Source organism: Neodiprion lecontei, chromosome 6 (genome assembly GCF_021901455.1).
Source record: "Neodiprion lecontei isolate iyNeoLeco1 chromosome 6, iyNeoLeco1.1, whole genome shotgun sequence".
Lineage (NCBI taxonomy): Eukaryota > Metazoa > Arthropoda > Insecta > Hymenoptera > Diprionidae > Neodiprion > Neodiprion lecontei.
The window spans coordinates 24498270-24521473 of record NC_060265.1 but is presented as its reverse complement, the minus strand read 5'-3'; the positions used below and the strand labels follow the sequence as shown (position 1 = coordinate 24521473).

Here is a 23204-nt window from a genome sequence, read left to right as displayed (position 1 = left end):
TTTTGAGATATACTAATTGGTACTTTCGATCAGAGTTTGATACTTTCTTTACACAAACATAAACAGACACACCACACACGATACATCCGTTATAATCGATACAGAAAAGTGAAACACCAATACTCCTGATACATTGAGTATGTCACATTATCATTATTTTCATAAATCTCACGTAATTCCTTAATGAAAGAAAAAAAGAAATTGTTGCAGTGTAAGTAAAGCTGAAGCAAACCAAGAAATGACAAAGAAGAAAAAAAGAAAGAAATTTGAACTCATTGTTATTTTTGTTACCTAGATCTGTTCATCAGTTACGATAAAATTTACTCGTTTTAACATTAAAGCAGCATGACGTATTGCGGATCCGAGCACGCAGAAATAGATGATAAACCTTGTAGGAATGTTCAGTTGGCAATTATGCAAGTTTATTAATTAAAACTATATTTCCTAATGATTCTTGTTTCGAGATTATTCCGTCGTATATCGAGGCCAGAGTGATCGATAAATCCCAATCAAACCCCGACGTATAAACAGCGCTGCTCACGTTCAGCTATGTTTAATTGGATATTTTATGCGCCGTAATCATTACAGGGGTTTCGCGAGTCGAACGGGGTTCGATTTTACAGAAATCAGTTCTACAGATCAAATATTCTACAGAATATGGTCTACAGACTCGGCTCTACAGAAATATTTTTCTTCGGTATATTTTCCTACAGAAAGGAATTCGAGATTAGTGTCAGAAATAATTCTGTATGAGTTATTCTATAGAATAATTGTTTTACAGAATATTGTTCTGGAGAACATTTTTTTTTAGAATATTTTTCTACAGATTGTGTTTGGCACAATGCAAATTCGAAGCAGTCATCAAATCGTCTCAAAATCATACATTTAATCGTTAGTTTCGTACATTTTGATTTAATTTAATTTAATTTCATTTCATTTCATCTAAATTTGTATTGTGTCGTACAGGTATTGTGTTGGGTGTGTAAAACTGTAAAACTGCTCTGTAAAAAAATATTCTGTTTAAAAATATTCTTTAGAACAATTCTTCTGAAGAATAATTTATACAGGATTATTTCTGATGCGAATTTCGAATTCCTTTTTGTAGAAAAATTCTCCTGTAGAATATTTAATGCATGTTTATTTCTAATGTGAATCATGAATCCCTTTCTGTAGGAAAATATTCTGTAGAAAAATATTTTTGTACAAATGATTCTTTAGAACATAATCTGTAGAACATTTGCGTTGTAGAACTGATTTCTATAGAAGCGATCGTTCTTCAACGAGTCGGATGCAACTCGTTGAACTTTCCTGAGTCAAGTTGCGAAAAGCACGATATTCGAGTAAATTTGACGTGTCAACACGAAGCACAACGCCAAGAAGTTTCATGAAATTGAAATGAAACAAAAAGAAATGTTGAATTTCTTCTCTTTTCGCGCTAATTGTGAGTGAAATGTGTTTACACTGTTATGGAATCGAAGTATAGGTACAGTACTTAACTTGCGTGTCGCGCCTCGCAATTACTGCTTTAATCGAATAATACCTTACATAATGATTGTTATCGTAATTATTTTGTTATAATATAATTCGATAAAGAAGGAAATTAATTAAATTATTAGCGCTTAAGTTTAAGAGAATATCCACGATGGAAGAATACTCAAATTTTAATAGAAATTGGCAAAAGTAGTCATTTTTTCAGACACATGTTCTTTGTCGAATTAATTTCGAGCTCTGATTTCTATTCAACTTGTGATCTTAGCCGACGCAAATTGCTGTAATTCGATATCTCTTCTTTCTTTCTCTATCTTGAATCTTGAAATTATCCGTCGAATTCAACGAGTTTTGCGGCATCGTGACTTCGCGATCGGAATACCTTTTGCAGCATGGATGCAATCATTAAAGGTGTTCTAGTTTTGATACGTTCATAATCATTTTCACGAGTGCATGAGCTGTGGATTGAAAAGAGGTTCAGTAAGGCTGCGATAAAATGATGAGAATTTATTTTTACATCAATAAAAGATATGTACATTTATAAATCGATATAGTTTACTGAGCTACTATATAGAGTGATCGCGAAAGTATAGTATATCATATATAATATGTATAAATTCATTGTCATTGTATAATGTATATTTTGTACGGTAGACTTGGATAGATTTCTATACTTCAGATTACTCGCGAAGTTCGTTAGAATTTATATTATATTAATCATTGGTTTATCTATGCACTTGACATATACATATATGTATATAATGTATAATATTGATGATTATAGAGATGGCCGGATACGGTGTGCTTGACGAAGGAAGGTACACAGACTGATTTGGACGTTACAAAAGCTTATGCAAAAAATTAATGGAAAGGCACTCGTTGCAAACGAGCCTCATTTATTTCTATACATATAGACATTGCACTACAGCTTATAGATATATATAGATATATCTATGTATATTATATCAATTCGTCCGGTAACTCTTTGATTTAGGGAGATTGTCTTGGGTTCATCTTGTACGGCTTGGCTTTGTCCACCTATTTGGTATCTGATTAATGGTTACTATCCTAAATCCTAATTACTATCTATGGGTTTGAATAATCAAATGTAAATCACGCATCTTTAGGATCAGCAACTTGATTATTGGAGGAGAAAATCTATCTCTCTTTTAACGTTTCGTCAATATTTCATTTATCAGTGCTATGCATTAAGATTCGTCTTGCTAGACCTAAATGGCAAAGACGTCTTCGCCACGCTAAAGCAGATGATGTATGAAAGATGAATTTTTCTCACGAGTACACGGTTACCTGCACATAGCTGTATGTTGTATTAAAGGAGGTCTCACGGATTGGAAGCCACACGATATCTTCCAACTTTATTCTACCGATTGTGAGCACAACGACAAAGCACGAATAACGAAATTTGACCAAAGCTCGCTTCGTGTTTTCCTCATTCAATGCTGAGTACCAGCTGCGATGTATAATTTTTAAAACAGCCGAAAGCGGGTTAATCCCTTTCAATCTGATTTCATTTCATTAATTTATCAAGCGGGGCTTTATCGTTGACAACGATTGTCTTTTCAGAAAATCACGCTTGATGTAACTACGCAATGGCAATATTTTAACCTCTCGATGTTCCGAAGTAGGCGAGAGCTCATGTTATTGTACACTTGTGACAGCGACGTTTGTTCGATTTAGACTTGCTCTCGCTTTCCTTATCCAGTCTCTTACGCATCGCATCTAAGAAATTTGAAAAAAAAAATTAGCTCTATGAGGTATACTGACACGTGACAGAACATTAAAATTGTATTTTTAGCATTTAAAAAAAAAATAACTTCACAGATCGGAAACAAACAACAACGCAAACAAATTCTCATTCTCTGTTTTGCGATAATACAAATAGTTGAAATATTTTAAAACGGTGTTGCAGTGACGATACTGTATATTTTCACCGTATAATCTGCACATAACGACCTACCGATTTTTTTCCGATAAATGTCAGGTTTTTTGAGACGTCACATGTTCAGAATAATGTACGTTATTTTAAACAAATAACTTTAAATCCAATTACGTTTCTATAATTCGATTATAATTGATCGTTACAACGAATTATGACAGTTACAAAGAATCGAATAGAACAATTGCATTTCAATGACTATGAATATTTGTCAACTTGACGCACAGAGCGAATCAAGATGCAACGTTAGTGTATCCTCAACGCGTCGCCACGTCTCATTGTAAGTGTCTATAGCATGATTCCACACCGGTTGTACGTTACATCGGCACACGCGAAAACTTGAGCGCTATCAGAAATACGAAACTATGTATTGCCAGTTGTGTCAGTCGGTTTTGTGCTCTCGTCGCGCGCGGTGCTACGCAGTGAAGTGAAGTACTATTGCTAACGTGAAATCGAGTGGTTCGCGAATTGTTTTGATTTCGGAGCATCGAGTAGAGCGATCGTGTTTGGGTGTGCAAGGTAAGAATGAAATAAACATTTCTTATTTACACTGCGGCGAAGGTTAGCGGATTTTATATTTCGTCGAGCAAATAGTAGCAAATAATAGTAGTTGTCGTTGTGTTTGTGAACCGCTGTTGTCGAGCGTTTAACTTGAACTTTTTTTTGCCGAAAATTGTTCGCTACTTACCGGCGATAGATTTTTTATCGATGGCTGATAAAGCTTCGTATAATTCCTTGACGAGGTTTACTTCAGGATGCAAACCTGACGCCCATATCAACAACATCCGAAAGCCGTGTTCCTTGAAGCTCGACGGACCTGCGATCGATTCTAGGGTAAATCGTTTCGTAACGCTGTCCCGAGACCATGAGTGATGCAGGGTAATCAATGAAGAGGAAAAAGTTTGCAAAATTCTTCAATGTTCGTAGCAAAATCTCGATTCCTCATTCCTCTTCATTCACCTCGAAATATCCCCGGAATTCCGATATCGAGCACGTGTATCATCGTACGTCGTAAGATTCACGGCTCGGCCGATTTGAGCATTTTTCTAAGTTTCGCAATCGCAAGTTCACGCACGCGTCGAGTTTTCGTAATCCTAGGGAGTTACCTGTGTACTGATGTTCGATGGCTCTGATTTGTTCGTGAGTGAAAGCCCAGTGCAACGCGAGCTTCTTCCAATCAGGCGGCGCGAGTTGTTTGTACGCTAATCTCCACAGAATGGACCTGAGTCTTTCAGGGAGATTGGCGCTCGCACTTGATACACTTCCGCCTCGGGATTCTTCTCGCCAGCGTCTTCTCGCCGGGGTTAATTCGCGAACTTCCTTGTCGGAGTTGGAATCCTCCTAAGTCGTAGGCGTATGTATAGGTACGGTGCTCGTATAGAATTCCCTAAGTAAACTTGCAACTTGATTATAAACTTTATGTATATTCGAGAACTCACCGGGGTCGGATAATCTAATCTAGCAGTTCTAATTATCATGTCCACGATCGCTGTAAAACTGCCTCGTGCCGCGATGTATAGGGGCGTTTTACCTCCCTGAAAAAAAGAGGGCGGAAATTCCCTCAAAATTGATCGCTGCTGTTTACACAGCCGGTATTCTTACAAGGGAATCACTCCGGGTGCAAAATCGATTTAGGGTGGGATCTTTACGTAAACATTGTTGGTTCGTTGAATTACAAAAAAAAAAAGAAAAACAGACCAAGAGCTACTCTTTGAACTTTTTCAATACAGGCGTGTGACAGGTGCGTAGCTAAAACATTTCAACTGGATATTATTATTAAAAATAAAATTAAGAAAATAAATGAAAAATATTAGCGGAAAATCTTTGTCATGATAATTTTAAATTCTTGTTTATATGCCGCAAAAAATGAAATGGCCCGCGGTTATTCGTTTCTGCGAATTTACGCTTTAGTCGACATTGTCGTTTAGCAATTTTACGGCTCAGGTAACAGGGTAGAAGCTTACCTGTTCGCGTTGTTCGATATTAGCTCCAGCTGCTAATAACAGTTTGCAGATATCGGTGTGTCCCATTTCCGCGGCAATGTGAATCGGCGACTGCAGTCTCTGCGAGTAAAATGGGTCAAAAAAAAAAAAAAAATATTGCGTAAATTTTTTCTTATAACATAGATCTGGACAAAATTACCGAAGTATTTATTGTTTTCAGTATGATGAGAAAAACGCGAAAAGAACTTACAGAGTTGAGGCAGTTCAAGTCTGCTCCTTTGTTGATTAGTATTTCGACCGTGTCAACTTCGTTGTTCTCACAAGCCATGTGCAGGGGAGTATTTCCGTTCTATAATTTGAACAGTGATCAGACGAATGCAGAATTGAGATAAACCGGTAGGCAATTGGAGTCGATTCGACGCGAAAATCTCTCTGTCCTGTCGCTTTAATCAAATACGAGTAGTACCAAAGAGCTTCCTTGACCATAAACATCCATGAGAATGACATCCAACGTACCTTGCACTGCTTGTCAAGCGCAACACCCTGCTGAACAATGGCCTCGAGAATTCCCTTGCATCCCTGACTCGCCGCGACGTGCAGGGCGGTCATTCCTGACTGACAAGTAAAAAAAGGTATCACGTTAATGACGTAAATGGTATTTAACTAGCGAAATGGGTTGCGAATAATGAGCTTCGTTACACGCTAACATCCAACTGCTCTCCCCGTTTCACCCTCCCGACACCAACGAGGAATATCACCCAAGGCACGCGGCAACCTTCTATGCGACATTACCGTGTGTGGAACGAGGAAAATTACCTCGTCCCGAAGCTCCGTACTCGCGCCCATACGCAGAAGTAGTTGGGCGATACTCGTGTGCCTGGTAAGGGTCGCTACGTGCAGAGGGGTATTGCCCTCGTTGTCCTTTGCGTCCAGGTTTGCCCCGAGGCCGATAAAAACCTCGACCGCCTCGAGGTGACCCTCCGCACAAGCGCAGTGCATCGCCGTCTGACCTTTCTGAAAAATTTTTCGCTTCAATTTCGTGTCTTTCTTATCATTTTTGACGTCGGTCGGGGGATAAATTCTAAGATGACGTTGTGCTCCGTCCTCAGTCGCGGGAGATCGACAAATCAAAGGTTCAAGCACCAAGTTTGATCGCGTTTACTTTACGTACTATATTTTGGAAGCTCTTAGCACAGTCGATTTGGCTCGTGGAAAATAAAGAAAAACACAGGGGAACTGATATTGGAGAGAACTTTTCCTCTTATTTTACTGGTCAGTGGGACGTTAAGCTATCCAATGTTCAAAGTTTCGACAGCTTTCTCGCAAGTATAACGGTGTTATTCGTTTTACGAGGGTCCACACGTGTCGCGACGGACGAGTCATTCTCTTTCTCATCACCGGTTTCTACCTTTGTTACTAGTTAATTTCGTCGGAAAGTTAATCGAATTCTGAATAGGATACTGTAGATGATTAGAAGTTTCGCGGAGGCGCGTTGGCGCAGTATACGAGCTTTCATCCGAGATCAAAAGCTTCGCCGACGCGTTATTTTAGTCCAAGTTATACGCAGTGAAGCTTGATATCGTTGTATGCAAAGTTGCTATGATCGCGTCTGTGTATTGCCTGGGGTTAAATATCAGACTCGCAATGTGCTTCATTCCACATTGTTGCCTGCCTCGCAGTGCCGTCGGCTCTCGCTGCGAGTCTGGATCGTATTACGAATTTCTGCAGAAAATTAGAAAAGTTTTCAAAAAACTTTGCCAGTTTAATAGAACCACATATCAAAAGGTACACTTATTACATCAGAGATTCGCGAACAGCTCGCGAAAACTAATTCGACCCACGTCCGGTATTTAATTAATAGCCTGAAATACATATAGTGTGTAAAAACTAATTGAAAAAAAATTCAATACCTCTGAAAATCGGTTCGGTAATTTTTTTCTTACAAGCCTTGTATTGATGTATACTTTGCGAATGGCGCCGCGTTATCGACGTCGATATCGTCGCTCCTTGGAATATTCAATACAGTATTCTTCTCTGATGTTTTTACTTTCCTCGAGTTACGTAAGGTTCAAAGAGTTCTACACCATTAAAAGAATAAAGCGAGAAACTAGTCGGGTCCGACTCGGAGCTCTCTGTAACAGTAGCAGTAGATACTCGTACTCTTAAAGAGCAAGGTTGGACTGTGTTTCTTCACAAAGACGCGGCGTTTTTAAAGTTTTAGCTTTTCCTTCGCCAACAATTGCGGAGTAGATTACGTGAAGAAAGATCTTAATTAATTTGGACTCTTTTATTCCTGTTGTTAATTCTACGGGAATCGACAAATTGTAACGTAAACTTTATTCGGTCTGATAAATGCTACATTTCCCGAGCTTTATTTCTGCCTCGAGTATCTGAATTTATAGACACTCGAGGAAACATTCACACTGTCTGTTGGTTTAAATTAAAATGGGCATAAGAATATAGGCAAATATTTGGAACGAGGGCTCGGCTTGAATTTTGCGCTTTATACTTCAACACCTTGCGATTTATTTTTACTCTCGAGTAGAAAAGTCGAAAAAAAAAGAATAAAGTACACGGAAAACCGTTTTGACCTCTACCTGAAAATACCTCGCGTCTTCCTAACTTATCCCTAAACTCTCCGTGCAATGTTTGAGGAGAATAATATGTGTAGAGGAAAAAAACTAGCCATCAATATCGCGCGGTGAAAAATGCGGATTCAATTTCCCGTTTGCGATCGTCGGTTTCGAGGGTGGCATTCATCCCGTGATCGAATATAGACGTAAACGGGGATACATGCCTTGTCTGTCGCGGACAACTTGACACCCGGAACATTGGCCAGGGCTGTGATGACTGCTGGATTTCCAGCGAGGGCCGCATGATGAAGGGCTGTGGCTCCTATGCAGTCGGTTGCTTCTCCGTTCAGCGATTCGACAGCCTCGGCGAGGTACTCGACGACACCTACGCTGTTGCCTCGTGCGCCGCACATCAGCAGGGTGTAGTGTTTCTTTAAAGAGGCAAACGTGTTTATCACCCTGCAGTGACATACGACTACCCGGTTACTTTGATTCGAGGGACGAGGGAAGGAACAATTGACGAGCACTCAGGGACTTGGAAATTGACAAGGTTGACGGATATCGCGTAACGGCAATTCATCTCGTTCGCCAAGTTCAACGTACAATTTATGGCGGTATACACGGCGAACGTGTTTGTGAACGATTAATTCTCTGCAATATTGAAAACGATCTTATAATAACCGCGCTCTTTGTCTATAGACTGATCGTCGGAGGTAAAAAATGACCTTTCTACCTTAGGAATAAATGATGGAAGAAAAATCACCGTCCGACTTGTCGTTTATCAAAGAATTCATTCTGGACTCGTTTCCGTCTTACCCCTCAGGAGATCGTTAAAAAAGTAACAATGGCTGCACGGAGCGAAACGAACCGGAGACCTGAGGTAAATAAGAAACGAGTAGACCACGCGGACAATGTTATACTCGGATAACTTTCCCGTACCTCGTGTCCTCCTAGTTTCGGATCATCTTTCGCACCGCCCTCAATTCTGTACTATTATTATAGATTTTCTGATAAAGGGAATGTACGGAATCGTAGGCAAATTTATAGTCAGGAAATCGATTTTCCGGAAGCTGTGCTGTGCTGCGGCGTGGTGACCAGCTGCAGCACCGAGGTTCAAAAACGGTTAACCGCTTGTAGCCTGTTTCCACATCCTTTGGACAATCTGGGTCAGCTCTCCGTATGGAGCTGAAAAATACCGAGTGCGAAGAAACAGTCGCGAGGGATGAAGTCGAGAAAACAAACGGACCACCCGTTCACTGGGGTTTTATACTTTTCTTTAGTCTCTGCGGAAAAGGTTGATCACCGCAATTATCGGGAATACACGGGCGGCGGACGGTCGAATGAAAGGGTGGCCTGAACGAACTACCGAGCTGTGTCGACAAAACAAATTTGATAATTAGTTGCGTATAGAACCGCGAACTTGAGTTATTATATTTAACCCTTGATACCGCTGCAGGATTGTGGCGGAACAATCCATTACAATCAACGAGCTTCCGAATCGGGGCTGTAAATTAAGGTACCTCATTAAAATTCCCCACATTTCTAATGCATTGCCAGTATACCTGTACATTTAATATACATCTACCTACCCTTCATTGCGGTATCTTATACGTTATATCGATTGGAAGTTACGATAAATCTACTTCCGATCCGGAGACTCCGAGCCAATGGATCCCGTGTTCTGGTATCTACCGCGTTCCTTCGTTGTGATCTGCTTGTACACTAACGACAGAATCGCGTTGAAAACAGGTGAATGACGTAGAGACCAAGTTGGTACCGAACTAAATATCCAGTTTTTTTGAGTCAAGTACAGTTAGAAAGTCGTAAATTAAACCTACAGGCTACGGTGGCTCTCTCAAAAAAATGTCTCGTCCAACCAATGACTTTTCTTTGCTGTCTTCGCTATGCTTGAACGCAACCTTCGAGCATCGTGCAGGCAGTCCAAGAGAACAGCTCGGATAAAGGGGAGTAGAAAAAGCGACTGGCATCTTATTACGTCGGTTTCTCCAAATTAAATATCTGTCCGTCTCGTCACTCGTGTTACGTCGACTTGCCACTGACAATGAGACATTTGCTCGTCACAGTCGGTTCGTTACTGTCGTAGCGGTTGAGATCGTGCGGAATTTATATCTGCAAAGTGCTCGTCAAAGGGATTCAAGATTAAAGCTTATCCTTCATAATTTATTAATTTAGGGAAATCGACAGTGATGGGATTTATTATTATTTAGTATTTGCTGATGTCTATTGCGTATTGTTAATTTATTATTTCGTTGCCCGTTTCGAAGCATGAAATGGGCTGAAATCACCACCGAAGTTTTCAATTCCAACCGGCTTAGGTGATATTTGATATTTCTCGTAATTCCTCCTACCTTGTTAACTGCTGTTACATTCGCGCCGGCATTGATTAACATTTTTACTGCTTCCTGGTGGCCGTGCCAAGCCGCCATGTGCAATGGCCGCATACCAAACTGAAATAGAAAACGAGATTTATCTAGCAAACGTGATTGTTTTGAGACGTCATTTGTGTAACTTGGTGCTTAACGTCTTGTCGAGAATTTTTTTTATGGAATGCCGTGGAAATTGCCGAATTTAGTTATTGATCGGAATTGTTGATTCGGTGAGTGTGGCTCGAATATTTTTCACATGTAGCTCGATGTTTAAATGGAAGAACGGAAAAGGTAAATGCCTGAAACGGATCGTTTGCCCTGATTTCACTCTAACGAGTTCCGCATTCGTACAGCCTCCTGTTTTATACAGATAAATGAAAAAAGTCTTTCTTTTGTGGTCTTCGTTAATTTTCGTGGATGCCATTTCCGCGAGCAGGAAACAAATGGAAGATAGTTTTCGCGTCCTGCGTAATTTCATTAATGAAAATCTAGCGCATAGTCACACCGTATCCACAAATAGATAAAAAACCAATTTCCAAAGACAATATATGAAGAATAAGGAGAGCTAAAATCATTACAGGTATAAATCAGGCGCTTAATTTCTACCTGCACAACAGTATATTAGGTCGTAAACATATGATATTTTCGGAACACACAATGTACGGACTTGAGGTACGCAATGCAAACGTAAAATATCGTCACGCCTCGAGGAGGCGTCGCCTCGCTACGCGCCAAAGAAATTGGATAAAGTTTAACCTCTCTTCACGGTAAAAAAAAAATTCGTATCCACACGTGTCCCGTGTAACCCGTATATACTCCCAACACTTGACCCCGAGGTTTAACTGGAAAAGGGAAGAGGCATTTCTTTCAGGGGTGAATAGCTTTCGATATTTCAAGCACCCGGGAACATCGCTGGATTCTTTCGTTTACTAAACCGGGTCGACTCGACTTAACGCAGAGTCGTTTCCGCGGCGTCTGATTAAAGTAGAATTTCATTTATTCCTAAGGAAGTGTTACAGATTTGATTACCCTCTTGATTTAGTAAGCCTACCTTGTCTCTCGCTTCGATGTCGCATTTCGCCTGTATCAGCATCTCAATGATCTCTGTGTTCCCTTTCGACGCAGCCCAGTGAATTGGTGCCCGTCCATACTGTGAAATAAAAATATCACGCGTGTACAAGTGATCAATCACACCGTTGGATCACCTAGTGAGTCAATAAATTTGCGGATCGTCATACTCACGTTGTTTCTCGAATCTACGTCAACAGTTTCTTTGAGCACCTTTCGAACGCTGTCTGTTTCGTTCTTTATCACAGCTTCGTGTAGAAGCAGGTCGTTCTTAAGTACTGAAATTCATTGCTCGACCGTGAGTTATTTTCACCTCCGCATTTATAAAAAGAAAGTTATCTATCTGGGGTGAAAACCTTTCCTGACACGCGACGATCAGAAACGGATAAGACCTGGATTTCGGTTAACCTACATCGCATATATCGGGTGTTTAAGCGAGGAAAGTTAACTGAGGACCTGCGATCAGGTCTATGTTGTACGCCATTACGTCTAATTCTGATATAATAAACGTCGCATTATCTCAGAGAGTCGAGGGTATAAGCGAGAATGATGTAACTACAGTATTTGAACAGGAGGTAACCGCTGAATTTTTACATATTTTTACATTATTCTCCGTAGCTGGGACTTGTCTTCAATTTTTCTAAAATAACACTGTACGTAACCGCAGATTTGGTAGTGTTTCGGTTTATCTTTCGTTAGAAAAATAATAATAATAACACAGGCACGTGGACTTTTAACAGCGAGTGTAGTTTTTATCCCGAGCTCAGCATGTCTACAGCGACAAATGATTCTACGGTATAATTTGTTTTTTCTGCGCGGTTTCTCCGTGTTTTTTTTTTTTTTTGACACCGCGTTTACCGCCGTTATGCGGCACCTTTAATTTCCCGACTCGTGTTGTGTGCTTTAGAGCTAAAGCTCCAGCAGAGCATCCCTCGGACAATTGACTAAATCTGCTGAGATTCAACGCACCGCGTCGCGCAAGTTTCTTTTTTATAGGGGTTGTTTGAAGCTTTTTATCCTTCCGAGATTAGTGGTATGATACAAGTGAGCGACTAATGACAGGCGAAGGGGTTTTGCAGATTATAATTGTCGCAATCAAAGTTATTATAATTATTGTTCGTCGCAATATTTCTTTCAATTTTTTATCCGAGTGTTATACTAATAACTATCTACTTCTTCTGGCTCAGTCCTCGGCACTCCCCTTTTGTCTAATTGTCGGAAATTAAAGAACCAGCCGTTTTATATTTGGAATGCGGTCAACTCGCTCCGTAATGAACGACGAAAATCACACCAATTCAAAGACCCGGATACCAGTGATGACGGTTAAAGCAAATAATCGAATTTGATAATTCTATAATGTGGAGTGATTTTTTTTTCTTCTTCCATTCATATTCGAAGAATGACGATGTGATGTTTCGTTTGAGAAATAATTAATACCTGATTATTCCGCTGCCTTTGAGATATCTACTTCTATAATTAAATCAATTGGCAGTTATTTAGTGATATTTGGAATGGTTGACTTACTTCTAGCAGTCTTTTGATTCAGCACCTCGTCTTCCAACGCTTCCGACAGGTTGAGAGGAGGCGGGATTTTAGATTTTGTCATTTTCAGGTCTTCGTTGTCCGTCATTATGAAGCTTTTTCGTAACTACATTTCCTTTAATGAGAGGTAGGCTTTCGGCATACGTAGATATAGATGAAATATGCACGATAATCGAAATCCAATAACGGAATTGAATCGTTTATAACCCATTTTCGTAGTATAATACATATGGAAATCGGAAGAAGTGTTGAAATGAAGAATTTCAAAGATATTCCACTATCTTTCGGAAGAAAAATTGATTACCGGTGGCATCCTTTGCTCTGCTATAAATATTACACTTTCATTTCCTGTTTTCTACTTATCCTGGACAATGTAAACCGTAGACGATATTTTATGCAATTTTCAATTTGCTCTTCATCCTTGTCAGATTGTGCACTTTAATATACCATGTCTTTTTCAGTTCCGTTATTCTTCACCCTCTTTAAATATGAAAAGGAATCTTTTCCGACCTACAGCAGCTAGTTACTCTCAGCTTTCCTTCATCTTGTGCCTCACGTGTTTTTCATCTTTTACTAATGAATTTCCAGCCCCTAAGTGTGATTTAAATTCGATTATCTACCACTCGGTGATGTTTTTTCAGTGAACCTCCTCCGTAAATTCACAGCTACTGCGTCGCTAATAGCACTCGAGCAATCTGCTGCTTCCTTGGAACAGTATTCCTCCGAGTTTTGTCCTTTCTGTGCTCAGATGTAACCTCTCTCGTAGATTACTCCATTTACCTTAGCAGATTGCACTTGGGGTGACCTGTACGGATAAAAAACATACTGTAAATCTTTGGAAAGATATTTTCGGATATATTGTTTCGAGGTATTAAATCCGTCTAACGAAAAAGAAGTTTTCGCATCTAACGTGATTGTGGGTGACGGGGCGAACGTTAATCTTTGAGAAAAAAGCTTTTCAACTCCCTTCGGCTTGGAAAATTATACACGTACCGAGAGTTGACACTGGATTTTAGCGGAATAACAATGCAAGCAGATACATTGTTTTCACTGTGGCGTGATATAAAGTTAAGATAGCCAAATTTCAATTTAGGACAAAACGAGAATCGTTCTTCGTGGTTGAGGCCGATTTTGGACATCAGTGCGCGAAAGTTTTATCCCTGGTATCTCACTTCTATAATCTTACTCCGCAAAGTGCCTAATTCAATTTCTCTCCTCCCCATCATCCGTTAATTTAGATTGAGATATCGGAACCATATGATTTTTCTCGACGTATTACAGTGCGTCACGTCACGTAGGATCATTTAAGGTGTTATCGTACTCCTCTACTGTCTGAATTCTGTGACGACAAGATACCCTTTCAGTATCGGTCCAATGTCTCAGACGATGCGGCAATCGTATATCGTACAAAGAATCAGTAAGTACAACCCGGTATAACCGGTCCGTCAACCTGGCCGAGATCTTGACTCCGAATTCTCTCCGGAAATAGCGGGATCAATATGCAGCACTTTGACTATAAGGGGATCACAAGGAACGACAGGTCCTGCTGTTTCCCGTTTCCGTTTCTTCGTCCTTGCTCCAGTGCGCCGTCTTATGAGTTGGAGTAACTGTATAATCCTAGAAAGATGTTTTCTCTTAGCTCTCTGTAATCACCAACCCTATGTGTGTATCTCTACATTTTTTTCCCCTCATTTTCTGATCAAGTAACGTAGACGTAGGTACATATATGCGGTGCCCGAATCTTGAAATTGAGCTTGCTCAACGTGTTCGGTGGGATATTATATGCATGATAAGTGTTTGCCCGTAATCCCTACGGTATTGTGTTCGGACTAGAGATTTTTTTTATTCAAGATTCGTCCCAGATTGTCGTATCCGTTTGGTATTTCTTGCTTGATAGCGAGAAGATGGTTTAGACGGATAATTTCATGTGGTTATAGTTCTCAGTTTAACAAGACCTACCGAAAAAGGATTTAATATCCATGTACATCCGACGGACGAAGCCACGATGCTGCGCAGGGTCGTTATTATGCTACCCTGGGCTGCTTATACGCGTAAAAATTCAAACATTTTAAAGCCATAATCGTGATTCAAAATTAGCTAGCAAAATTTCGACGCCCCTTCGTTAATTATACTCTTTTGCTCTCGTTTTTTTACCCAAATAATCACTATTCTTTCGGGGGACTCGTCGCGCGTCGGTGAAACACTATAATTTATTGATTAGTCTAAAATTCGAACTCGTGATAAAGTTTCGTAAATCAAGTGCTTTTCACCCATTGTCAAAAAGTTAGGTTTTACGTGTGATAGGATATTACTTAAAGTAATGCCAAAAAGTGGTGTTTTTCAAAAAGTTTCTTACAGTACAATTTTTGTCGTATGGATTTCAAAAAACTTCACATTTATCGAACAATGTTTACACAATTTTTTGTGAGTTAAAATTAATGGTCAACTGCAAAATGATTATCGGCATACTTAGGTGGTAACTTGTCGGATTGCAATTTCCATAGAAACGTTCATTCCCTACGCTCATCCAATAACTACGGTTTCTTCTCTAATTTTGATGATAATTCAAATTCGCGGTTAGGGCTAATAATCTACCTTACTTGAAAAATAATAACAATGGAACCGAGGGGTGAACCACTCCGAAAAATACCGTTCACCGAACTTAATTAAGGTATATATTTAATTATGTAATTATCAAAATATGTGCTCGACTTATCAATTTTCTTGCATTGAAACTCAGATCCTGTAACGAATGAGGACTGGAATCAAGTATATACACAGTGTATAGTCACGAGTGTACTCATCAACTGTGTATTCTCCTTATTCTCAATACGATGAATATACAGATATCACGCTAATTCTTACGAAGGTGTAAACCTGGCGACATTCGATCCTTCGTGATGAAAACCAAACACATTTATTACATGAATATTCCTGCAAATTCTAGGACCATAATTGCACGTACATACATATACATGAATTTACAGCATGCCCGAAGCTGTTGCGAGGCTGAACGTTAGTATCTAATCAATAATTTTCACTCGGAAAATATTATAAAAGGGAAATCATGGTATTGTTCACTGATTCCTAAAAGTCCTTGCTGAAGTTCTATTTTTGTACCTTGATAAGGGGTGAAGAGAGTATATTTGCCTCCAAGTAACCCAAATTTGAACTTGCGTTGTACTTGATCGTTACTTCAAATCACCGGTGAAACGAACCACTGCACAACTGTTAAATTCTTTTGGACTTCGAGCCCTGGTAAATTATACAATATACATGATATTGTACGCGCTACACATATTCGACAAAACAAGCATCGATCATGGGTGAAAAAACGAACAAACGAATCGACTAAAAGGGTATCCGCATATTTTAAGAGCAACGAAGTGTAGGTGATCGGTACGATGAGCGGGGTCGTTGGTCTAAATCACCGTGATATAATTTAATTGGGTAAAGTCCTCAATGCCTGGTATTTGAGGCAAGTTCAAAAGCGGCTCTGACATATCGAATTGACGACCCATTCATCCGTCGGGGTGTCCGGTGTTGCGCCAACGAGCACCAGGGCGGGGTCGCTTGTCCCACACCTGCTCGAGGTCGATATAAACGCCTCGTGAACTTCCAACTCCGTTGTTTTCGGCTGGCTTGGGTTGTGTCGGATCGCATATCGGCCCACAACCGCGTGCACGTTCGTGATATTGCGAGCAATTCCATTTGCGTTACGGCATCAGTATTCTATACTCGACGCAAACTCCATCGAGAATCGTCCAGGCTCCTCTCCGTAAAGGGAATTGCGACGAAGGTTCCGCTCATGCTTTCAATTCTTGGAAACGGAAGATCACCACGCAGGATCGAAACTCCTGACTTCATCTTTGTGTCTTTGCAATAGGTACCGTACTTTTCCAACCCGAAACTTGAATCCTTTGTCCAACCGACGCCGTGCACTTTTGTCACTCAAAGTAATTAGACGTTGTAGAGCCCTGCCGTGTCGAGAATAGTCAACCAAGTCGGCTTCTTTTTATTTTATCATTCGCACAGGGTCCGCAGCATGGCTCATGGTTTGAGATCGGGTGTTTTGACAACAGCAGTGATCGTTACTTCGAACACGAACCTCGTCCGAGCTATCGATGGTTACTATATTTACAACATATAGCGACTTGCGTGCGGGACAAAGAATTTTTTTTGCCATACCAGAGACGTTGGACACGCTTGCTCGTTAATTAGACACGCTACAGAGCTCTGATTCTCGGATTCCCTTACGTCGTTTCGGACTAATTCGGAAACCCTTTTCTGCTCGGATTACGGTGCGAGGTAATAAGACACGTCGGACAAAGATTCCCAAAAGAATCTGATTTCTCTCATTGAAATCTCGATGGGATTTACTCGTTGCGTTTTGATGGCAAGTTGGTTTATCTTTGTTTTATTTTCCGTCCAACAACCAACTTGTTTCAGTAAAAACAAAAGCCATGACACTGTTGCCTGTTACCCAGAACGGATGTTTGGTTTGGCAGTCGCGACGATGGAGAAAAAAAAACTCTCCCAGTTCTCCAGAGACAGGGCGGAATAAGGGTAGACATCTACGTTGAAGAAGGTTAATAAAACCTGCACCCACGCGGCCACGGTGAAATATCTTTGGGAGTAAAAGATAAAATATGGGCGGAATTTTTACATCTCAGTAGGTTCATACCCTGCACCTTCTCTTTACATGGAAATACGATCGAAATTCAAATAGAGTTTTCGAAGGGATATGCACACATGAAACAACCTCTGGTTTCTGAAGCAAAGTTTCCTTTTATTAAATCGCAACGTTGTTGTGGTTCTGGTATTTGTTTCCTCAGTCGCCTGCAGATTACGTTTTTCACCTTTTAAACGCATACCTTGACAGCCGGGTATTTAGCTGTCGGCTGAAGCTTTATCAACGAAAGAAATACCCCGACGAAAAGAACCGCGTATCGAACGGAGGAATGAATTATCTATCTATACTCAGATAGTTTTTATTCCATTCGTCCTACTTTTAATGACATCTATAGAAGAGAAGCGAGTATCCAATATTGCACTGATTTCTTAATGGTCTTGCGAAGTTCAATGCTGTCACTAAAGATACCTATATGAGATATGTCATATCTGTGACATACGAGAACACGACTGTCTGCAAACTTTCAAAAATCAGGCGAACAATTTTCACGACCACTGCTGTAGGTATATTGTAGTGAAGATATAATTATCCGTGCTTCAAAAGTTGGCCTTCGTTTCGCTTGGATCAAATATCGATCGAACTCGTTCGACGTGGGTACCGCGTACTCTTTCTACCGTATTTCTAGATTTTCGCGAAAATTTGTTTTCGCCTTGGCGGTATATAGTAGACTTCTACATAGGCTATCTGCCCGTGAAGCGGCATTTTCTCCCGAGTTTTTTTTTCCCCAGGGCAAGTCTGAACGAAATAAATCAGTGAATCTGTCCACCGATTCGAAGGCACAAACTCTTATAGTTGGATTCTCTCGAACGAGAAGGTATCGTAGCTTCGAACACGATGGTCTTGGTTCGCCCTGCGCATGTCGCGTGTACAATATTTGACCGTTGTCATTATACTTCTGGGAGTCGTTTAAATTCGGACCGTTTTATGGATGGCATGAAGGATTAAAGCGTCATCTCGCAAGGCTTTCTTTGCACCAGTAAAACGCCTGATTGTTCTTTTCGTTCATTTCTCCACCAGCTGTTCAGCTTACATTACTTTTCATTTTTAGTATGCTCTTCTACGTCATGTTATAGCTTTTGACTTTTTTCCCCTCGCTCAGCGAGCCTGTCCGCGATTCGATATTTATGGAAAAAACGTGTCGCGGACTAATCCAGCTGTAATCACATCGCTGCGAGGGTGCAAACACCAGAATCGAGAAACGCCACTGGAATTCTTTCCGTGTTACTAATACACAGTCGATTTCTGCTTCCAGTTTAGTAAGGAGCTGCCGCTTTTGCGTGTAAAAGTTGTCACGAGATCGTGCCGTTCATGTTCACACGATTCACACTTACTGCACCTTTTATTATAAGTTTGCATTGTGATTTCGAGCGTAATTTATTATTTTATTTCAGCTTGGTCTCACATCGCAAACGTACTTATATATAAAAACTGGATTTCTCATGCCCCAGTTTTTGCCGAAGAAACACTAAACCATGAAAAATATAAAACGCCAACGTCCAGATATTCATGAATTTATTTATACTCATGTTGAGTTCGCGATCAGACGGACGTTGATGCAAAGAGAAATTTAAATCTTAAATTAACGCAGTTCGTACAAGTAGACGGTGTGAAGTGTCAAATGGCGTGACGGATACTCGCGGAAGATTGCAAGATTATTATCTCGGCGCGCGACAATCTCATTACATAAGAGTGGTTTGGTGTCGGACAGTCCTGGCTAATTCTGCCAATTCTGTTGACCCTAACCTTTCTTAACGTCGTTGCATGGGCAGATTTGCCACCTGGCTTCCTGTGCCACCCTCATGCATGGCTTAAGCTTTACTTATGCTGAGTTTTGTCGCGTACTCGTCGAGCGGAGTAGAGGCTAAAAATACCGGCGTACATATGTACGTACAATGCTGCGACTTCGCCGCGTTTCTCTATTTTTCCATTTCTATATTTTTATTTTTACTACTGCAGCGTGCACCAAAGCGTGTATTCCCGCATGTGAACACACACGCTTATACACGAGGCTTTAATGCTTCTGTGCAATGTTGAAATGAAATGAAAACGAGGTTTCACGCAAAATGGATTTCTGACTTTGGCGTATGAGTGATATGCACGATTCATCGTGGTGCAGCGCTCGCTCACACTCCAATATCCGTTTAATCATTTTATCTCGTGACAGGTATCAATTTCACTCCGTGAAAATCGAATTACTCGTGACATAAACTGCCGTCGTCTTGACGTTATAAAGCGATTTACGTTGATTTCGGCATTTCAGTCGGCTTTCGATGAACAGAACGAGACGGAATATCAATTCGCATTCGTACCGTACATCCACGTTGCCTCTAGGACGAGATAAGATAACTATGCCATTTCACGATGATTTCAAACTGTTCAACTGATACCTAATACCTCGCGTGGTTGCGTTAAAAGTAAAGTAAAGAGTAATGTGCAATTTACTCTTTTTGCGAAATATTGAGGATGAAACTTTAATTCCATTACTGAATTGATCACGTTTAATTTCATTGATATACAATTGTCAAGCCCACACTGAGATAATCTATATTCTATGTCTGTTCTGGATACAGAATTTATCACTCTGTGGTTGTTTGTCGATGTTATGCTATGCTGTCTGAATTGCGGGCTTATTGTATAATTACGTTGATCCACGGCACGAGCAGACCCTTTTGACTTTAGAAATTCATGTATCGTCTTGATTTATCGCGGATAGTGTGTATTCTCCAGAGGCACTCTGGTACTGCCCAAATCCTGACGTTGAATTTTGCGATTAAAGCTTGCAGCCAGTCCCTCCTTTGAAGATGTCGAGAGCTCATTTCTTTTCTGACTCATGATCACGCAGGAATAATTCTTTCATTACTGATATTATTAATGTGAAAACCTCATTTTTCATCCTATACAATTTAGCAGGAATTTTGATTAAATTTGACGTTATATATATATATATATATATATATATATATATATATATATATATGTGTGTATAACGGTGAATAATATTTTCTCGTAAATTGGAATATCTCGCGTGCATGAAACTGGAACGCTGAAGGCTTGAAATTGAAAAGTCGTCACGCGTTGAACGCGGTTTGAAATAATTGATCCATACGTTCGCAGACTCATGTCTGCCTTAATTGATTCAACAATAATATATTCAATCAGCGATAATGAAATTCTCTAAATATACCGTCGCACATGTAGAAACGAATAATTCGTGCGGTAAAAAAATCTGTCCTAAAATTTTACCCATTATAAAAGTATGAATAACAGTATACTTTAATATGTTCACTGAGAGAAATTTTTTGTTCCGGTTACCGCTCAGTCCTTAACTATTTTCATTGTTTACCACAATCGAAAGATATAGTTCCAGGTAGAAAGTGAAAATCAGTTTTCTAGCTGCTACCGGAAAGTCTAGTATCCGTTACTATTCTTTCTCATTACGATCATTGTTAGTATATTTTCTTGCAACTGTTGCGAAAATTTGACGCTTGTGCAACAATAAATTGACGTTAAATCTTTATTTAAGTAAAAAAATACAGTAAACCTCAGAAACTGATGTTGGGTTGCAATTACCAAAAAAAAAAGGATCGACGACAGCGCAAAATTCATATTGAAACAGTTTTTTTTTTAACGATACCTGTTTCACTGAATTTTTCTAGTTACCGTGACAAGTGAAATTTTTCTCAGCGTTGTGCGATACAAATCACGATTCTTCTTTTCTTCGCTACCAAAAACATAAGCTCTGGATTTTCAACGCAACAAGCAACCGGTGTCCGTGATCGTTTTATCGGTATGAAAATGACCGTGACAAGTAACTGGAAAGTGATTACGATTATCGCTTACCTATAACGTCTCGGAAAAGTTGGCGGGAGGTCGATCCGTCCTTCACTGACCGCTCCGCGTTAAACGAGCTTTCGAAAACAGGCAGCTTTTCAGCGGCTTGCGGCGGGCGTCGGGGATGCGAAGCGTTCGCGGGGTAGCGCGCGACTGCCACAACCCGAGGACGCCGACCCCCGCGAACCCCCGACAAACCCCGAGGTCGATACGTGCGCTGCTGCCACGTGGTGGTAGCGCCCGCCGCGAAATCCTTGCAACATTCGGCCGTATTAATAATAATTCATAATATTCGTAACATTCGCAACGTTCGCGTAAGCAAGGCGTACCCCGGGGGCCGCCGACCCTTTGCATTCCGGTTCGTTCTGCCTCTGGGCGTAGCACTGACCACGGCAATTCGTATTCGTTCGTGTCGGATCTAAGGGTCGAGGGAATGCTACGTAATTACGGAGGTATTACCGTGATCTAGTTCAGGTTTGCTTTATACGCTACGCCGTTTTTATACGCCTCCTCGCTATTTCTACTTGCCGGTGTTGATCCTTTGAGTCGTAGTGGTAAATACTCTTACCACCTATTTTATATCCAATTATTTTTTACGCTTAGAAAGCTTTTCAACACAATTCTTCGTCATTTTTTTTACTACTTCTGATGGTATGCTAATAGGTTTTCAATCCGTGAAAGTAATTATTGCGATACGATGTAAATTAATATTGTTAGAAACAAATTGATTGAAGATAATCGTGCAAATTGAAGAAATAATTCATTACCATTTGGGATCGTTGTTTACGAATCTGAAATGAGATTTTCGAAATTCTGTATGGCAAATTCAATCAGCTAGCCGAAAACCCCCTGCATAGACTTTTTGACTGGATGCGATCAAGTTTGAAATTCTCGTCAACCATATTGGATTCTCCATCTTTAATTTTTGAAATTTCGTCTCAGATTCGTAATCGTAGACCTCAAAAACCATAAAATACTATCTTGTTATAAAATTTGACTCAGCACCGATGTGTGGCTCAAAGGGTTAAATATTCTGTGGAATTTAACGTACATGCGGTCTAAACAGTGAAATTAAAAACTCTTCGTCTTTTTTGAAATCAGAGAAGGTATGCTGCGGTTGGTTATTGTAACAGCAATTTACCGTGCCTTCAGGTTGATATATATAATCGACCGAGGACGGGTAATTATTCGGTGAAAATTAGACAACAATCGATTTAAGTTCGTAACTCTCGCTGCTCCTCTTCGGTCTTGCTGTAAAGTTTCAGTACAGTTCCTCCGTGCAGTTGAAAGAGAGCAAACTCAATCTGTAGTTCATTGAAACTTCGAGGAGGATTTATTTACTTTTAATTCCGTAGGTTCTAGCAGTTTCTTGAGAGATATGGAAACTATAGCTTCGATCATTCTGATCGACCTGTACCTGTATCTGTCCTACTCAAACTGACAATGAATCGGAGAATCCTACAGGCTTTAATCGATTTCATACAGCGATTATCACTGTCGAAAAAAAATCATTCCAGGAATGCTCACGATGAGCTCAAATTATGGAACTTTGGTTGACTCCGTCGGTCACGGTTTTAGAGTTTCGAACTCTTAGACCAACTTGAGCAGTTTTGCGGCTGTTGAAGTGTGAAAAATAATGAGGTTCGCAAGACCTTACGTTGGAAATTGCGTTACTGGAGATCATGAGCGAAATACAACCGTCTAAAATATTTGAAATTTATT

At 40.2% G+C, this 23204-nt stretch overlaps 3 protein-coding genes across 7 annotated transcripts in view; 2 read left to right on the top strand and 1 right to left on the bottom strand.

The window, feature by feature from the left end:
* LOC107223050 (heterogeneous nuclear ribonucleoprotein 27C) overlaps positions 1-2469 on the top strand; it is a 33008-nt gene extending 30539 nt beyond the window's left edge. Inside the window, exon 9 of the mRNA XM_046743602.1 lies at positions 2273-2469. Within this exon, the coding sequence (XP_046599558.1) occupies positions 2273-2319 (47 nt within the window). The 3' untranslated portion in view covers positions 2320-2469. The remainder of the gene's footprint in view (positions 1-2272) is intronic.
* LOC107223047 (ankyrin repeat and death domain-containing protein 1A-like) lies at positions 1976-21703 on the bottom strand. 5 transcript variants are annotated; one of them, XM_015662617.2, is made up of 15 exons: positions 21492-21698; positions 14280-14575; positions 12941-13763; positions 11591-11694; positions 11400-11498; positions 10331-10429; positions 8186-8392; positions 6205-6402; positions 5905-6003; positions 5639-5737; positions 5410-5508; positions 4885-4980; positions 4552-4786; positions 4134-4262; positions 1976-3228 (listed from the first exon to the last, which is right to left on the bottom strand). In XM_015662617.2, exons 3-15 carry the CDS (start codon positions 13044-13046, stop codon positions 3143-3145), a joined length of 1656 nt encoding a protein of 551 aa, XP_015518103.2. In that variant the 5' UTR covers positions 13047-13763; positions 14280-14575; positions 21492-21698; the 3' UTR covers positions 1976-3142. The 5 variants fall into 5 exon arrangements, with proteins under 5 accessions (XP_015518103.2, XP_046599549.1, XP_046599552.1 ...); XM_046743593.1 differs by having other exon boundaries at positions 4134-4274; positions 21492-21697; XM_046743596.1 differs by having other exon boundaries at positions 4134-4274; positions 14315-14575; positions 21492-21697.
* The window catches only part of LOC107221612 (hemicentin-2), a 302996-nt gene continuing 283595 nt past the window's right edge, over positions 3804-23204 (top strand). Inside the window, exon 1 of the mRNA XM_046743636.1 lies at positions 3804-3964. The gene's annotated coding sequence lies outside the window, so the exon portion shown is untranslated. The remainder of the gene's footprint in view (positions 3965-23204) is intronic.

Bases quoted from the DNA above. Each gene is read 5' to 3' on its own strand.
- LOC107223047 (XM_046743593.1), bottom strand. From the start codon at position 13,046: ATGACGGACAACGAAGACCTGAAAATGACAAAATCTAAAATCCCGCCT. The intron at 8,393-10,330 runs GTAGGAGGAATT...GCCTCTTTAAAG, and splicing joins ATGTAACAGCAGTTAACAAG to AAACACTACACCCTGCTGAT. The intron at 3,229-4,133 runs GTAAGTAGCGAA...CAAATTTCTTAG, and splicing joins CGATAAAAAATCTATCGCCG to ATGCGATGCGTAAGAGACTG.